Genomic DNA, 17269 nt, shown 5'->3' on the forward strand with positions numbered 1-17269 from the left:
GTCCAGACACGTCCGTGCAGAACTTGCAGAATTCAGAAAAAGTTATACCTCTAAGACTGGCGTTTTCAAAGCACCTGGAAGCATCCAGCCAAACGCCACGACCCTCAGCTCCTCCCCACACCCCATCCTCCCTGCAGCCCCGGCTCACCTCTGGACAGTTTCCCTCCAGGCCTCTTGGGCAGCGACCCCTCAGTGGAATGTGTGGATGTGTGCAGGGCGTTCTCCAAGCTGTTGCTCACACTGCTGACGGGGGGCTCCGGCCTGGGCGTGACCTGTGGGGACAAAGTTGCCATCATCTTATTTTCTTTCTAAATTTAGTTCATGTGTAAGGATTTTCATTTTTATTTGAAAGTCACTGATGGTTACTGTAGCTTCCAATATTTCTGTAAAACAGTCATCGCTAGTGTGAGCACTACAGGCGGAAGACAAAACCTTGAGCAATTCACCACTCACCAGTGAAATGTAAAGCCATCCCGGCTGAGCAGACATGCGGACTCATGACTTGGGCCAGCAGTTCGCTCGCTGGGTAGAAGCTGTTAACTAAGCCGTCACAAATCCTATCTGAGGCATAACCTGATTTTTCAGTTCCTCAAATCAGAGTTTCCTATTAATTACAAAACAGGACTTAACATTGTCCTATAAATCTTGAAAAAACTAATAAAATGCTCTAATAAAAACAGGAGAGAACAGGATAGACCTGGATCTATTTGGAGGTGCATTTTTAAAAAGCATATTCTAGAAATACGTTACAATCCCATCTCTGGGTATTTGTTATACAAAGTACTCACAAGTGAGAACGATGTGTGTGTGTCGGGGGGACACGCTCACTGTAACAGTGGAACACTGAAAATACCTTGAACAGCTACTGACAGAGACCCAGGAAGAAAAGGACCACTGCCTGCAGCCCCCCACTTTATGCCGGCCTTGGGAGTTCAGCCTACACCAAGTTCCCGACAGGAGCCAGGAGGGCTGCTCCATCCCCGGCTCCCTCGTCAGGTTTACAGACAGCCAGGACCACCCCCCCCAGCCCCAAGTCCACCTCGGACTCTACAGTGACCTGAGGAGGGGAGGAGAGAGACGGGGAGAGGAGGGGTGGGGAGGGGGGTCCTTGGGAGCGGGTGAGGGAGGGGCAGCACCTTTACTTTTTTCCCCTAATGACGACCAGTATTTGAAAATTTTTATAGCCAAATGTATTTATTATTTTAGGATTTAGAGAAATAAAAATGACCAATGCTGTAATATCTTCCTACTCACAATTTATAAGGACAATACAGAAAAGATACGATTTTAAAGTTTACCGAAAGCAGCAAGTTTTAAAAGATGGAGAAACACAGCGCTACACACACAGCCAAAGAGAAGGTTTGGGGAAAAGGGGCATGACTTCTGGTCCCAACCCTGACCCGAAGCGGCCGCGAGATGCACACAGGAAGCTCTCTGGCTGCCACTGTCCTCAGTTCACCTTGTTACCTGGCTATCGGGCAGGCGGCGGCACAGACCCTGCTGTGTGCACCCGGCAGAGGTGGAGGGCCTGGGGCAGGTGCGGGTGGGCAGAACGCACCAGCCACCTCAGGAGACGGGACACCCAGCCCCCCACAGACAGAGCTCAGGGAGGCCGCGGCAGGCACGACCTCGCCTGCTCCCAGCGGCCAGTCTCCAGCCCAGGAAGGTCCCAGCTGTGCAGGTGTCCCCTCCCCACATGCGAGGACCCACACAAGCTCAGTAAGTCTGCAGCTCTGGCTAACCTGCAAGTTTACAGAACTTAAGGAAGAAAACCCTCCCCTCCAGCACTCTGCCAAAAAAAGTCCATTCATTTGGTAACATTTACCAAAACGCTGTAAGACAGTTATATTTTCCAATTACTTGTATTTGTAATTTAATTTGCATTATTTCCTTTAGGTGGAGCAAAGTTTTCTTTTATCATCCAATGATCAGAATATTCCAGAAATGAACTTCTTTATTAAATAAGGTAAAAGCACTGACAAGTACAACACAATGGATATGAATTTGAGCAAACTCCAAGGGATAGTGGAGTCTGGTGTGCTGCAGTCCATGGGGTTGCAAAGAGTCAGACATGACTTAGCAACTGAGCCACAACAAAGTTACTCAAAGAGCAAGATTTTAAATAACAAACAGTATTTTGGGAGGCTGACATTTCCAATACCCTAAACACAATGGCAGCCGACTTCCCACATCTGGCCTGACCCCCAGGAACCCCCACGTTCTCTCAGCTGCCCTGGTGGGTAATTCTCAGTCCTGGTCCTAAGGTGAGGGAGACTGAGGATCTCAGCAACAGCTAACGGAAGCGCAGGCCCTGCTGGCCCGTGAGGAACCTCTGCGTGGAGCAGACACACACACACCCCTGCCCAGCCTGCAACAGCCCAACTGGCCGAAACGGACGCCACGCTCCAGACTCACAGCCTTTGGGGAGGGGGCTGCAAAAATGGACCGCAGTGCCCTCAGCCCCTCTGGTGAACACTGAAGCAGAGAACTCATCCAGGCGGGAGCAGTGGCGTGGAAATGACTCTGGTTCTCAGCCCTGCCGGCACATGGAAGTCTGGAGTTACCCAGCAGGAGGGATGCACTGCATCCTACATAAATAGAGGAAAGAAAACGAAAACGGAAACAAGAAAAAAAACATTTGTTTTCCTTGGCACTTTTAAAGCATGTCTTCCTAGTTTTCCAAACGTTCACTTCTTTCAACCCAGCCTCTACCTTCTCTCTGGTCCTTTGTTTACATTGAAAGCTGTCTTCACTTGTGCTTCCCAGAAATGCTGTTTTTGGGGTTATTTTTGGTGAAGCTAATTTGCCCCATGTGACCCACACTGTTCAACCAAGCGCTGTCTGACTCACGCTCACAAGCAGAGCCGTCAGCAGCCTGACGGACTCAGAACAGAGCCCTGCTTGGTGCCGGGGTCGCTTCTGCTGCTGCCGGGAGGCTCTGGGAAGACGCGGTCCAGCCGCCAGCCCAGCACAGCCCTGACGGATGTTTTCCATTAGGCTCGCAGTCCCGCTTCCTGACAGTGCCCGCCGACTGACACCCTCTGGGCCAGTCAGCTCCTTTCCCACCTTCCCAGCCGCCCCTCCTACGACCCACGGGGTCTGGCTCCTGACATCTCCCACGGCCCTCTGCTCCATCCACTGGGCCTCCGGGGCAGGAAGATGGTCAGGATACACTGGAGGCCTCTGTCCTGGCTGCACCCTCAGCCAGGGCCCCCTCGACCCTGCCTCATACACAGCTCGGGCTCTGCAGCCGTGGCCCCGCCGACCAAGCCACCAAGGCCAAGACCTCCTTCCGGCACACGCTCAGCTTCCTCCACTGCACCCACCTCACAGGGTTTTTGTGAGAATTAAATGGAAAGCACTTGAAGTGGCGTGCTGGAAAGACAGTCAGGACTCAGTGCAACGGCAGTTGCTGCGACAACCAGGGCACGTGCAGGCCAGCCAGGAAGGCAACCGCACAGGCTCACGTGCTGACACGCGGCGCAGCGGGGACACCTGGGGGGACGCACACCCACAGGGCCCCGCAGAGAGGCTCCCCCGGCGGCTGCTCGACCGCGCCCCAAGCGGAGCATGCGAAGCTGCGTCGCTGACCTCGCCCAGGGACGCAGTCCAGGCAGGACCCCGGGTCCCGCATCCCCAGTCTTGGGAACCTGGGGGCTGCCTTCTCCGCTAAATAGACACTCCACCCACAGGCAGCTCTTCTATGAAGAGCAAGCGCCACCCTGCAACAGCACGGACGGTGACCTGATTATCTGGACCACAGGCAGACAAAGGCCCCCTGAGTCGATGCTCGTGATGTCACAGGGGAGCAACCTCGCCCCCAGCCAGCAAGTGCAAATCGCCGCAGCCGTGTGTCTCTAACAAACTTCACTGCCTCTAGACCCCTGGGCCCACTCATGCGCTAGGAGGAATCTGTCCTAAGAGGATAACCAGTGATACAAGGGTTTGTGTGCAAAAAGGTTCATCTAAGGTTCAAAAGAAGAAAAACAGGCAAGTCCCTGGTGGTGTAGTGGTTGGGACTCCGAGCTTTCACCACTAAGGGCACGGGTTTGATCTCTGGTCAGGGAACTGAGATCCCACAAGCCATGCAGTGCAGCCAAAAAGGGGGAAAAAAATATCCATCAAGATTAATATCTAAATACGTAAATGTACATCCATACGATTAAATATTATGCAGCCTTTAAAAAACAACTTCGGAAAATGAAAGGCATGGGGAACACTCACATTTAGATATGTGAATGTGTAACATATAAATTGTATAGACACATACATTATAGGCATTGGAAAAAAAAGAAAATATGCCATAATTTTAATACTATTTTTTATCTGAGTGATTAAAATATATTTTTTGTTTTCTAGTGTTTTAGAAAGGAATAATCACTATTAGGATTAGGAAAAAAGCTAAAGATACCAAATGTAAATGAGAGCACCTTTCTACAAGATGCAAACAACATGAAAAGGTCAAACAGAACTTCTAAAACACGGCAGCTGCTCATCCCAGCGGCTGCCCTGTCTCCTGGCCGGTGGTGCTGTCACGGAGCTGTCAGAGGTGCTGAGAAGCCCCAACAAGAAACCCCGCCACTGGGGGCAGGCCGGTGGAGCCTGAAGCCTGACGGGAGAGGAGCCAGCCAAGTAAACACCTGCGGGAGGGGCTTCCAGGAGCAGGAACAGACCCGCAACTCCAGCGTCTACAGACAGAGTCCCTGATTTCCAACTTGTTCTCCAAGTGCCGCCTCTATAGTGGGAAGAACAACGTGCTGAATGTTGATACTTGTAAGTCAATGGGAAAAAACACATAAAATCAGAACGAAAAGTGATTTGTAAGCATTTTACTAAAGCAGTGATTACGTGTCTCTAAAAAACCAGAACAAGAAAATAGATAGTTAAATAGTGAAAGCTATTTGCTGACTTAGGACAAGTGAAAGCCAGAGCTAACCAAAAACCGTCTTCCACATAAAAACATTCCTTTTAATATTCCTTACCCTAGAGCTCTGCTCATTAAAATGAGAGAAAAGATGGGAGAAAAAAAAATGATTACCGCTCAAAAATCTCAGCACGAGGTACCAAGTACGTAACTAGACGAGTTCTAGCAAAGCAACTCTAGAGCCAAGTTCTTCACGAGCAGCCCTGGGAGGTACAGCCCCACGGTGCACCCAGCCCCACCGTGTGCCCCCAAAAGCTCACAACTTCGGCTCCAGGCCACCCCACAGCCTACGATTAAACCAGAGCCTGGCAGTAAGGGAGGGCAGTGGGGGAGCGCCTGGAGCCTGTCACCTCGCAGCAAGCCACCACGGTCCAGGCTGGCGACATGGCCGAGGTGCAGAGCAGGCAAGGCTTCGTCTGAGCGCACTACCAACTCTCACTCAGAGCTTTATTTTAAACGACCTAACAGCTCAGGTGTATTCTCCTGGAACTGAGCAGCTGATAGGCAGGAAATTTAAGATGGGGCTGGGGAGTATTCAAAACAGTGGTTTGGAGAGAAAGGCACAATGTTAGCGGTGAGGAACACAGTGATGCAAGGGGTCACAGAGAAATGTTATTAAATGCACAAGTTCAAAAGGCACAGCCAGGTGGGAACAAACCCCCATCTCTATAAACTCTGAAAGCGACTCTGTTTGAAATGTAAAATACATTCAGGAAGATAGCCCTCCCCTTCAGGAAAAACGTAAGTCACGTGACCGGTGTCCTGGTGGAAGCTCCTCCCCTCGGCATGCAAGATCCATTCCAGTAGTTTCTTTCCGGAACATCACAGCCAAAGACACAGACAGGGTATCCGCCACAGGCTATTTTCACCCTCAGCCCTTCCAACGAGAAGGGCATAGTATGCACAACACTGGTATCGTGCACATCCTGGCTAGAAGGATGCATCAATACTGGGGTATTCTTTAAGAACCTGGCTCAGTGTTTAGTCATAATAAGTGAAGTGGGCTCTGCTGCCCACTTTGGCCCCTGATGTAACACTCCAGCACCTGACACAAACCTCACAGAACAGCACGCGTTCCCGGGGGTGCTGCACAATGCCCCGGGGCGCGAGCCATGACACAGAATCAGCCCAGAACACTGGGGCATCCGCGACGGGCAGAACAGGCACCCACAGATGCTGGGGGTGAGCCGGACCCCCAGCTGGAAAAGAGGACATGAGGACATATCAAAGGCTCAGAAGCACCAGTGAAGCAGGCCCCGGGGATGTGTCTCGGTAGGAGCCCTGTGAGCTGACACCTATTCTGAAAGGAAAAAAATCACTGCGATTGGTAACTCAGCCTCCCCAACACAAGTATTAACAGCACATCTCCTGAGCTTCGTAACTAGTCAAGGAAAAGACCCACACAAACAAGCCTTTTCAGAAAATTCCCATCTGCAAAGTTAGCACACCGGAACAGAGGTCGGGAAGCTGGTGATAGGAGAAGCGCGATCCTCCCCGGGGAAGCAGGGGCCCGGGGAGTGCTGTGTCCAGTGGGGTCACAGCCCAAGACAGATGGGGCATCCACTGTAGGCTATTTTCACCACACACTCCCCCACATGGCCCCAACAACCCACATCAAAGTATCTCATTCACTTAATTAACTGTTATAGAGATAGGTTGTTACCATTATCCCCAAGCTTTTAATTTTTATTAAAATGCCCGAATGTGATGGGAGGAGGAGCTGTTTTTCTTCCCCACAAATTCTCTTTCCTTTTCAGTTATTTTTTTTTCTAGTCTAGACTATAATATTTCTAGAAGTAGTTCCTACATAATACATGTTTTAATTAGATTCACTGTGAATCAGTAAGAAAACTGAGGATACAATTTCTTTCCAGTAATTCTATTGAGGTTCTTATGTAAAAGTCCTAAATAATCAGAAACGATGCTACAATGCTCCTTTCTCATGATGAATTCGACGTCAATGTTTAAAGTATAACAGAAATATAAACTAACAACTAGCATGGTACCAGTCGTTTGGTTTCCTGCCATTCTACAGTACACTGAAATATCTAGGCTTACCACGATTTACAATTTTGCAAACATGAAAGGAATACAACCAAACAGTCTTACTTTCAGAGCTACAGACTCCTCTCTGAGACAACCTGACCCACGTGTGTAGTTTTACAGGTGACAAGCCCATCAGAGCACTGGAAGAATACACCCTCTGTTCCCAGCTCTCAGTGCACTTGTCCATCAACTCGGTTTTGTCAAGGTATATATAAAGCCAAACCATCAAATTCAGAGAGTTTCTCCCAACAGAAGCTTTTGCACGCCAGCTTTTGAAAAATAAAAAAGCAGAATACAGAAGTTAAAATTCACTCGACTCTGCATCTATATAGTACATAAGAGAAACAGCCATTGGCTGTCACTAATAGGCCCACGGGAAAGAAAAGCACTGAGAAAGACGATGTTTTCACTCAGGTGGCCTTTCAAAAACCCCCGGCATGTCCCTCCACTGCTCAGGACACAGACCCCCTACCAGGAGGCAGGGACCGCTAGCCTCTGGGACTGAAAGATGACGACACAGTCTCTGCCTCCAATAATCAAAGTTTGGGAATGAAAATGTGAAGAAACCTATTACAACACAGTATGGTAAGGGCTAGGGCAGAAGGAGCCAAAGAAGGCTTCTTCACAGACTGTGTGAGCCAAGCAGTGGGGCCAGATGCCCACTCTGAGAGCAGAGCATCTGGGGGGCGCTCAGGGGAAAAGGGGGTGCGTGAACACGAGGAACTGAGTACAGACAGAGCTGAAGACACACAGCCAGGCCGGGGGCAGGTGGCCACGCTGGGACGGCGCGCGCCACGCTAGGAGCTCAGGCCAGAGAGCACCAGCCCTACGGGCAGCTTCCCGGGCCAGTGCTGCGACACCCGAGGGCTGCAGTCAGCGGGGCACCATCACGCACTAGACCCAGGTCGGGGATCCTAGACCAGAGCCCACTTAAGGGCAGCACCCGAATATGTCACTGTTATTTCTAAAAAGAGATACGGCACCAAAGTTTCTGTTTTTAAGTTTAATCACAAAACAAGGGAGAGAAGCTCTAAAGTTGTCTCTTGTGGACTTAAGGACAACAGTTAATTCTAAAAGGAGGCCGTCACTCGCTTGCTTCCTGACTCGGGATGAAGTGGAGCTGCCCATGGCTAGGGCTGTGCTTATTCCCAGAAGACTACTGTGATCTGTGCCCTGACGCCCTCATAAATTACCCCAATCCACTTACAAACAAGTGTCCCGTATATGTAACCATCATGCCAAGATCCTCAGGGAGAGGTGGGGGACAGGGGGAGCAAGGGACAGACCGACAGACAGGAGAACACAACCCGGCTGCCGTGTCGCCGTGTCGGTGGAGATCAATGACTGTGGAGATGAGAGAGCAGGCAGACTTGCCAACGGTGCGGCATCCTGGCCGGCGGGTCAGGACCGGCTCAGCGGTCAGAGATGGAAGACAGGACCTCGCCTCTGGACACCCCGAGCTCCCTGGAACATCCGGCCACAGCTCAGTCGCAGCTGGTTAGAGTTGGGGGAATAAGAGAGAGGGCAGACCACAGCTGAAATGTCAGGAATTATCAAGTAACAAGAGCAGAGAGGAGTCAGAGGAATACCATCATCAAAAGGGCAGGAAAAGCAGGAGAAACAGAAACCAAGGCACAAACAAGGGGAGGAAGCTGGGGGTGGGGGAGGGTTCTCAGAGAATAAGGTGGGCGGGGCTCCCAGGCAGCCCCAACCAAGCCCCACCCAGACCCTTGAACTGAGCAGTCTCAGCAGCCACAGTTGTTTAAAAAATGAAACACCATCCCCCAGAGAATTTTACAGTGCAGAGAGCCCATGGAACAAATGAGATGAGAGAGAGAAAGGGTGAATCTGGCAAATCACAGGTCATCAGGATAGAGACATCAGTGAGACCCAAAAGACAGTCCAGAAGTGAACTGAAACATACCCGGAAATACGCCACATTTCAAATCTGAGAGGGAGGGTGCATTATTCAACAAATGGCACTGGGACAGCTAGGCTGTCATCTGGAAAATATAAAACTAGCTTTGTACCTTAGACCAAATAAATTCCAGATGGATTGGTTAAATGCAAAATGAGAAACCACACAAGTTCCATATAAGCACACCACAGGGAGTGGTTGTTGTGTACGATGCATTACATTTTTATGAGCACAATCTATGCACATGTACAGTCATGTGTACAACGCACAATGCACACTGCATTTCTAATTACGACACAACGCCCCGAAGCCAGGCGAGACTGACAAAGGCAACATTAAAAGTAAAAGCCCAAACTGCATGGCAGAGTCTTTTGGGAAAAAACCCAAACCTGGAAAATAAATTCCTGAAACTTTCACTAGAGACAAAAGGACAATTTCCTTGAAACTTATAGAGCTCCTAAAGAAGAATAAAGACAAGATTAATAACCCAACAGAGAGGGGGCAAAGGATATAGAGAGCTCAACAAAAATGAATAAAATGGATCACCTGAACATGTGCCCCCACACTGAGCAGTATTCCTCACCTCCTCACATTCTGTGGGGATCCCACAAATGAACTCGGCAACACGCCAGTAATCACAGGGGCACAGACCATGTGAGCCACAGCCAACCCCACGTCCAGGCTTCTCTGCAGACACGCTTACCATACATAAAAGGTCACACGTACTGTCTGCCACACACAGGTGGCACGCACAGGACAGGGAAGTGACAGGGTGGTCTGTAGTAGTGAGATGGGAACAGAGCCCATCAACAGAGACCCAGGGCAGCAGCTCTGCAGGCAACATGATGTTCATCAAGAAAGACGCCAAGAGGCACAAGCGACGGACAGACCTGTGCGTGTGGTAAGGCACCAGTCATCTATCTATAAATACAGAGTCTTTCCGGAAGGTTCTACAAGAAACAAAAGAGGGGAACAGAACTGCATGGGTTCCTGGGTAAAAATAAACCTGTTTTAAAAATGTGAAATAAAAAGTATCTACACTCAGGTAAGGGAACAGAAGCTTGAAATGTTCTGTGTATCCTTCCCCAAGTGCATGGGGGACAGGGGAGTGAGGAGAAGGGGATGGTTCATTGAATATTCTTTTGTAGCTTTTCAATTTATTTTTACCTCTCATTATCAAAATATTCTTAATTTAAAAGATTACTGGGTACTCTTTAATTAAAACTGTTTTCCTTGAAGAGGCTGGGGGCAGAAGCCAGGTTACAGGAGGCTGAGGAATAGCTGACAGTCAGGCCCAGAGCAGTAGTACTGATTCCAAGGAGGCTGCTGTGTCCTCGATCACTGGGGGTGTGTGTGCACATGTGCGCGCGCACACTCAGTCACACTCATGAAGAACGGCGTGGATGAGAGATCCATTTGTACTGAATTATGTATACACTATGTTTTCAAAGAATACGTAAGTATATATTTAGATAGGCATTAGAACCTTGGAAGACTTCACACCAGACTATTAAAAATGGGTGCCCCCTGGAAAGCAAGACCTGGCCACAGAGGAACGAGACCACAGTGGATGGCCGAGGGTTCACGTGCAAGGAAGGGTTCTGCTGCCTCCAGCAAAGTGCTGATGCATCAAGTGGGAAAACAGCAAAGGTCAAAGGTTGGTGTGGGGAGGTGGGGAGGACAGGAAGTGGCAGAGTGCAGCACGTGACCCAACAGTGTCCCTGAGGAAACAGAAAGATGTGACCAGGACGGAGGCAGAGGGGCTTCCTGGGACAGAAAGGAAAGCTCTGCCCCTGAAAGGAGCAATTAAGGATAGGACGGGGACCGGGAAGACATTTTGAGGGCTGGTGATTTTTCTACAAACCTGCACAACATCCACCCCAAGCCCTGACCCGTCACAGGCAAGTCCGCGGTCCCGCCGCCAGCCTTGCCTCCTACACGTGACACTCTGCACCAGCGAGAGCCGCCAGGGCGGCAATTACTGGAAAGAGGGTCTGTCCTGCGTCTGTCTTCTCTTCACTCGAAATGACTCCAGGCCTTCTGACCCAAAACAAAACAAGCTGCTTCAGAACTAATCAAATATTTTATCACTTCGCGATAACTGCTTTTGACTTTGACAGAAGTGTTTCTATAACGTTTGAGTCTTACAGGGCAGCTGTAAAACAGAGAGGCCACTACACAGAGTGGGGCACATACAAAACAGCTATGGAGACTGGGTGAAACTCTCCTACGGAAACGAATTTCTAAACCATGTACATCAAGGGTAAAAGTAAAAAATCAGGAAGTCCTCAATAATCTGTAGACTCAGTAATAGTGAACCTGCAGCAACAGTTCTTGCTTAAACTAGAGAGAAGTAGTATTCTGAGTGGGGGTTTCTCAAAAAAAAAAAGATATTCAAGGGATCTCTTCTAAAATTAAACCCATCGAAGGCAAGGAAAAGGATACTTAAGTAGAAACTGCTTTTCCTAGATGTAATAAAAATTTTCTTTTTATTTATTAACAGTCACCAATTCCGCCAACAAACAGAAGCTGGACCAGCTCAGGTCCCTTCTCCTCACTTCTTCTGAAGCTGTAAAATGCACACATGAATTTGTTGGGAAAATAGTCATCCAAAATGTCCTCAATCCAAAAGAAGGGAAATAAAGTATACAGGACTGAGGAGAAAATGGGTAAAATAAAGACTAAATAAAAATAATGAAAAACTGCAGAAACAAGGCAAATGTTGATGTTTATCTACACTTACGTTCTAACTTGCATCAGTGATGCCACCCCACTGCTCATCACATCCTAACAGGACAGGAAACTTCCAGCTTCCACAGCTACACCCCAGAACACATGTGAAACAGGAACGCAAACGTTTGTCTAGTTCAACAACGCATGTGTAAACTAGCTCATGTCAAAGCAAGTGGCCTGAATTTAACCTGAGGGCAAAGCGTCACGTAGTCTGAGCCATGGTACAGCAGGAAGGCAGCAGGACGACAGCTACAGAAGAGGCGAGGGGTTTTCATCTGTGATGAACACACCAGCAGCAAGAAAGCAGTGAAAACTGCATTCCCATACCATGTACTTCACTATGAAAAGAAGACAGTCTTTGGGACCTACAAAAGCTGGCCAAAAAAAAAAATCCAATCAATCTGTCTCAGGACACCCTCTCCTGCAGTGCACTGAAGGAAGTCAGACTTGCTGGGAGTGGCCTTGACGGGCGGCCTTGGACGTGGGCTGCCCGGAACAAGTGTGACCGCGGAGCTGCAGTGGCCTTCCAGGCACAGCGCTTCCTTTAACCTGAGCAGGAAGCACAGTGGCTCCAAGCAAAGTCCCTTCTTGTGGTTTCAGACGACTCCCAGCTCCAGCAGACCAGGTTTAAGATTAAAGGAGAAACCAGAGGAAGCCACTTTTAGGTCACATGACAAATTACTCGGTGTCTCCCTTCGGAACTGCAATGATTTCCAAAAACTTTTGGAAAATCAGAGACAAAGTCAGCTCTTGCTCGCCTTGGGCGAGGGATTGTTAGCAGGTGTATTCACCGCACCTGCGTGGACCCCAAGCCTCTCTGGTGCTCATCCCATAGCGGAGGGCTCCAGAGCTTGACCAGGGCACATGGCCAGAAGACCACCACCAACCGCCACCCTCCTGCGCTAAGCACTTTAAAAACAGTTTCCGCACCCTCTCGCAGTAGGTCCGTGAAGCTCCTGACCCAAGGATTCCGGACACAAAGGCAGGAGGGGCTCACAGCGTGCCCCTGGAGCTGACCATCGGCGCCAAGAGCAGAGTGGCCTCTGCCACCTCTCAGCGCAGCTCCTCTGGAAGCCCAGACCTGCAGGGCACAGTGCTGCGCGCTACACAGCCATCTGCCAGGTGGACTCCCGTCTTGAGAGTCAGGTCCCTCGGGACGGCCAAATGTTGGCGACACTCAAGAGATGACTGGGTGGGTGTTAGGTGTAAGGGATTAAGACAAGAGTCTACTAGCCACGAAGGAAAAAGAGTCCTTCGGAAACAAGCACCAGAAACAATCCACCTGTCCACCAACTGATGGAGGGATAAACAAAATGGGGCATATCCACCCACACAATGGAAAGCACTCAACCTACAAGGAGGGAAGTGCTGACACAGGCCCCATACAACCCGAGGGACCCTTGAGAGCAGTGCACTTGAACGAAGGCAGTCAGCCACAGAGACCACACACCGTAACCCCGCTGACATCAAGTGTCCACAACAGGCAAACCCACGGACAGAACACAGCACAGTTCTCAGGGCTAAGGGAGAGGGGATGGGAAGTGATACAAACTGGCACAGATTTCTTTTAGGGGTGATGAAAATGTTCTGGAATTAGACAGCAGGGATGACTGCACAACTCTATGAATATACGAAAAAACACTGCATCACACACCTTCAAGGGGTGAATTTCACAATATAGGGATTAAATCTCAATAAAGCTGTTATTTAAAAAAATAAGCACATACCACAGCACCTTATCATTTATACAGAGAAAAGATAGCAAAGGATAAATGTAAACACTTTCCAAAACTCTGACTCTATAATTAAATGAAACAAAAGACAGAGGCAGTGTCAAGTGGAAACCAGCTGCCATCACCAGTTTGCAATACACACCTATGTGCAGTCAGCTATGAGCACCATGAGGCCACCCTGCTCTCCCTCCAGGTTCCATGAACACAGTCCTTCCTGAAAGTTAAGATGTCTAGTTTACATTCTTCACACTTTTAAACTTCTTCTACAAGTCCTTGGAGAAAGAATTTTAAAATAACACAGTGAGACTTTGGAGAAGCAGCTGGAAATAACCACTGTATCAGAAAATTTGATTACTAGCAAGTCTCTCTTTAAACAGGATAAAGAATAAAAAGCAACCATCATCTTTATCTCTAAAAGACACAAAGTCTCTAAACTCAGAGAGCTCAAAACAAAACACAACATCTTAAAAAAGAAATGTAAACAGAGATTTAACCAGGCTGGTTTTTCAGGACTGCCCTGAATGTCAGACTGAAGAGATACTAAGAAGACAAAGGCTTACATGGTAGATTTCACGTGAGTTTTGCATCAATGTCAGGCATACACTAGACATCAGCAAAGGAACAGAAAGTTAAATGAATGTGAGTGAGCTTAGATTGTCCAGGTGAAACTAGACACCATGACTGTTTCTGAAACATGGAAGCAAGAGCCCCCAAAGTTACTCACTATAACTTCATTATCAAGGGTCAGGCAGCTCTCTCCAATTCCCCACAGATGAACAAGAAAAATGCCAACTCCAAGTAACTACATATTCAAAAGTCAACTTAGGAAACACCAACATTCTGAAACATAAATATTTCACTCCCTAACAAGGCTTACTTAAGTTAGCACTCCTAGAGAATTCCCTGGCAGTCCAGTGGTTAGGACTGGGCATTCTCACGGCCAGGGGTCTGGGTTCAATCCCTGGCAGGGGAAATAAGATCCTGCAAGCCCTGTGTTGCAGCCAAAATCATTAAAAAAAAAAAAGAAAAAAATCAGTGCTCCTCTAAAGAAAGCCAAAGACGACAAGGCAGCAAAGGAAGCTCCCAGTGTATCTGCTGGGCACCTCACAGGGGACGTCATGGAACCCCCAAACAAGCCCACAAGGCCATCTACTCCAAAACACCAGGAAGAGGGGATTCTGGTCAAGGTCGCACAGCCGGTCAATTCTGAGCCCATGCCAGACCAGCAGAGGGGGGAGGTAGGGGGGATTGGGGAGGGGAATCAGCCCCCGAACCTTATCCAAGGGGTAGTTCTGGTTTGACAAAAACTCTCTCTTATCAAAGATTTTTTTTTTCTAGCTTTAGCTCACTGCCCGTTTTTTTTCCAGCGTTAGTTCACTGCCCCAAAGTTAAAATCATCACCATCTTCTGCTTTCATAAGGCGAGGCATCTGTACACACTAAAGAATCCCCTTCAAGAGCTGACTACGAATGGAGTAACAGCCTCGGACAGCGGCAGCGCTTAGGAACAGGAGCAGAGGGCTGGCTGGTGAAACTGGCCGAGGGAGACTGAACCCCCAAAGCCTACTGAGCTCCCTGGGGACAGCCACCTTTCACAGGACCCTGCCCTCCCTTTGTCGTGAATGCAGGAACATTTTTAGGGTGGGATTTGAACACACACTTAAAAAAGGTATAGTCTCAGAGGTAGCGCCTATCTCAAAAGAGATATGACAGATTAAAAACCAATGTAGGTACCACAACCACGTCTCAAAGGAAGTCATTAAAAGCCACAATTCACCAGTGAAACACAGCTGAAAAACCACCCCTAGCAAATCAGAGAATCAAAGTTTTAGTTTAGAACACTCAGCCGCCATAGGAAAACACTTAGACTATTGGTGTGATTGCAATCTTCCACTTGCCAAAGAAAATCAGTTTTAATACAAAAACACACACCACACATGGTCACAGATAAATCCCTCCGCTTGGAGAACAATCCTAGCACAGGGTCCCAGGGGGCTGCTAAAAATAAGTTTGAGCTCCAAACACTTTGTGTTTACATAGTTTTGAAACATTTAGACAAAAGTTCACATTTCTATGCGAATGACCACTCTGCCCTTCCTGTTTAATTTGAAGACACCAGATCTTTTAACTAGTCCTAGTCGGCTCCCCATCAGTCTGGGATCCGTTCCTACAAAGGAAGGTGGGTCACCGAGAAGTAACTGTTTAACCGGTGTTTCAAGGCTCCAAACCCGTTTCTCCTTCTCTTACGGTAGCCTGATTCTTAGACGCAATATAAACACAGACACAGGAACACATTCAGAAATACACATATGCCCTCCATACACACGCATACATGCACACTCACGTGTGTACTCACGTACACGCACACACGGACACGTGCCCACGGCGGCCTGCGGCCCGCGCCGACCCTAACCTCCTCGGGGCGACTCCGGCCCCACCGCTCCGGGGATACCGGCACTTAGGCCTCGGGCCCCACACGGCACCCTGCAAACGTCTTCTACCCTTCCAGCACCTTCTAATCTCCACCTCCCACCTCACTAGCGGCTTCCTTTTCTGATAATAAACACCAGATTTGGAGGAACCAAGAGGACACACTGTGTAGCGGTTATCTGTCGCCCAAGAGCCTGATTAAGGGGACAAAGGCCTTATCGCGCTTCCAGCGGAAGACGTGGACCGAAGGCCCGGCCGGCCTTCGGTCAGGGCGCTCTCCCCAATCCCGGAGCCCCCTCCCCCGGGTCCCCAAAGGGCGTGCGGGGCCAGGCGGGGAACTGGGGTGCGGGTTCGGAGTGACAGGTGGGGATGGCAAGTTGAAGTGAGGGTGGGGTTGGAGGTGCCGGGTGGAGAGGCGTGGGACACGAGTGAAGTGCGGAGCGGACCCTTGGGGTGCGAGTGGGAGGCTGGGGTGGGGGGGTGGGGGTCGGTGAGGACACGGTTAGCGCGGAAGCTCCGGGCGCTAGTAGGCGTTTGCGGTAATGTGGAAGCTTGAGGAGCAAGGCGTGAGGTCAGGTTCCGGTGGGGGTTTGGGGTCGGGCTTGGGGCGCGGGTACGCACCTTGTGGCAAGCCGGGCAGGTGGGCAGCGTGCTCTTGCCCCCGGGGCCGCCGCCGCCGCCGCTCAGGCTGCTCTGGATCTGCGTGAGCTCCTGGCGCAGCACCTGCTTCTGGTGGAAGCTGAAGGCCGGGTGGTTGGAGGCCATGGTGAAGAGCAGCAGGAACTCATCGCCCGTGCGGCCCTCGTTGAGCTGCAGCCCGTAGTTGTGGATGATGGAGTCGATGTGCGTGAGCGTGCGGTACAGTACACCCGCCGCCTCGCGCTGCTCCGAGCCCAGCAGCGCCAGCGACACCAGCAGCTTGCTGCGCACCACCTCGTCCGTCAGGTTGGTGAGGCTGCCCAGGTCGGCCGGGTTGTTGGCCTTGATCTCCGAGTCGCGCAGCGAATGGTAGTCCTTGCGGGCCAGGTCCTCCAGGCACGAGCCGAGGAAGCGCAGCTCGAGCGGGATGCACAGGTCCAGCAGGCCGCACAGGAACTCCACGCGCTGCGGCGACGGCAGCTCCGAGAACCAGCGGTACACGCCGTCCCTCTGCAGCGGGCAGCGCTTCTCCACCATGCTGCCGCCCGCGCCGCGCCGCCACGCGGGGCCGGGGGCCTCCGCCCGGGGCCGGGGCCGGGGCCGGGGGCGCGGGCGGGCGCGGGCGCGGGCGGGGGTGCGGCCGGGGCCGGGCGAGGGCGAGGGCGGCCGGGCGCCGCGGGCCGCGCCGGGGCCGGGGGCGCGCGGCGCGGGCGAGACCCCCGCCAGGGGCCGGCGGCCGGGCGCGCGCGGGGCGCCGGGGGGGCCCGGGGCGGCCGGGGCGGCCGGGGGCGACGATCGGCCTCGGGCCCCCCGCTCACGGGCGGGATCCTGGCCCGCGCCCGTCCCC

General features: G+C 50.7%; 1 protein-coding gene across 1 annotated transcript in view; it reads right to left on the minus strand.

Moving 5' to 3' along the window:
- The window catches only part of ZCCHC14 (zinc finger CCHC-type containing 14), a 47552-nt gene extending 30593 nt beyond the window's left edge, over positions 1-16959 (minus strand). Inside the window, exons 1-2 of the mRNA XM_052656163.1 lie at positions 16405-16959; positions 149-272 (exon numbers count right to left, since the gene is read on the minus strand). Coding sequence (XP_052512123.1) covers positions 149-272; positions 16405-16959 — 679 coding nt within the window. The remainder of the gene's footprint in view (positions 1-148; positions 273-16404) is intronic.
- Between the last annotated feature and the right edge of the window lie 310 nt (positions 16960-17269).

Source organism: Budorcas taxicolor, chromosome 18, assembly GCF_023091745.1.
Source record: "Budorcas taxicolor isolate Tak-1 chromosome 18, Takin1.1, whole genome shotgun sequence".
Classification (NCBI taxonomy): domain Eukaryota; kingdom Metazoa; phylum Chordata; class Mammalia; order Artiodactyla; family Bovidae; genus Budorcas; species Budorcas taxicolor.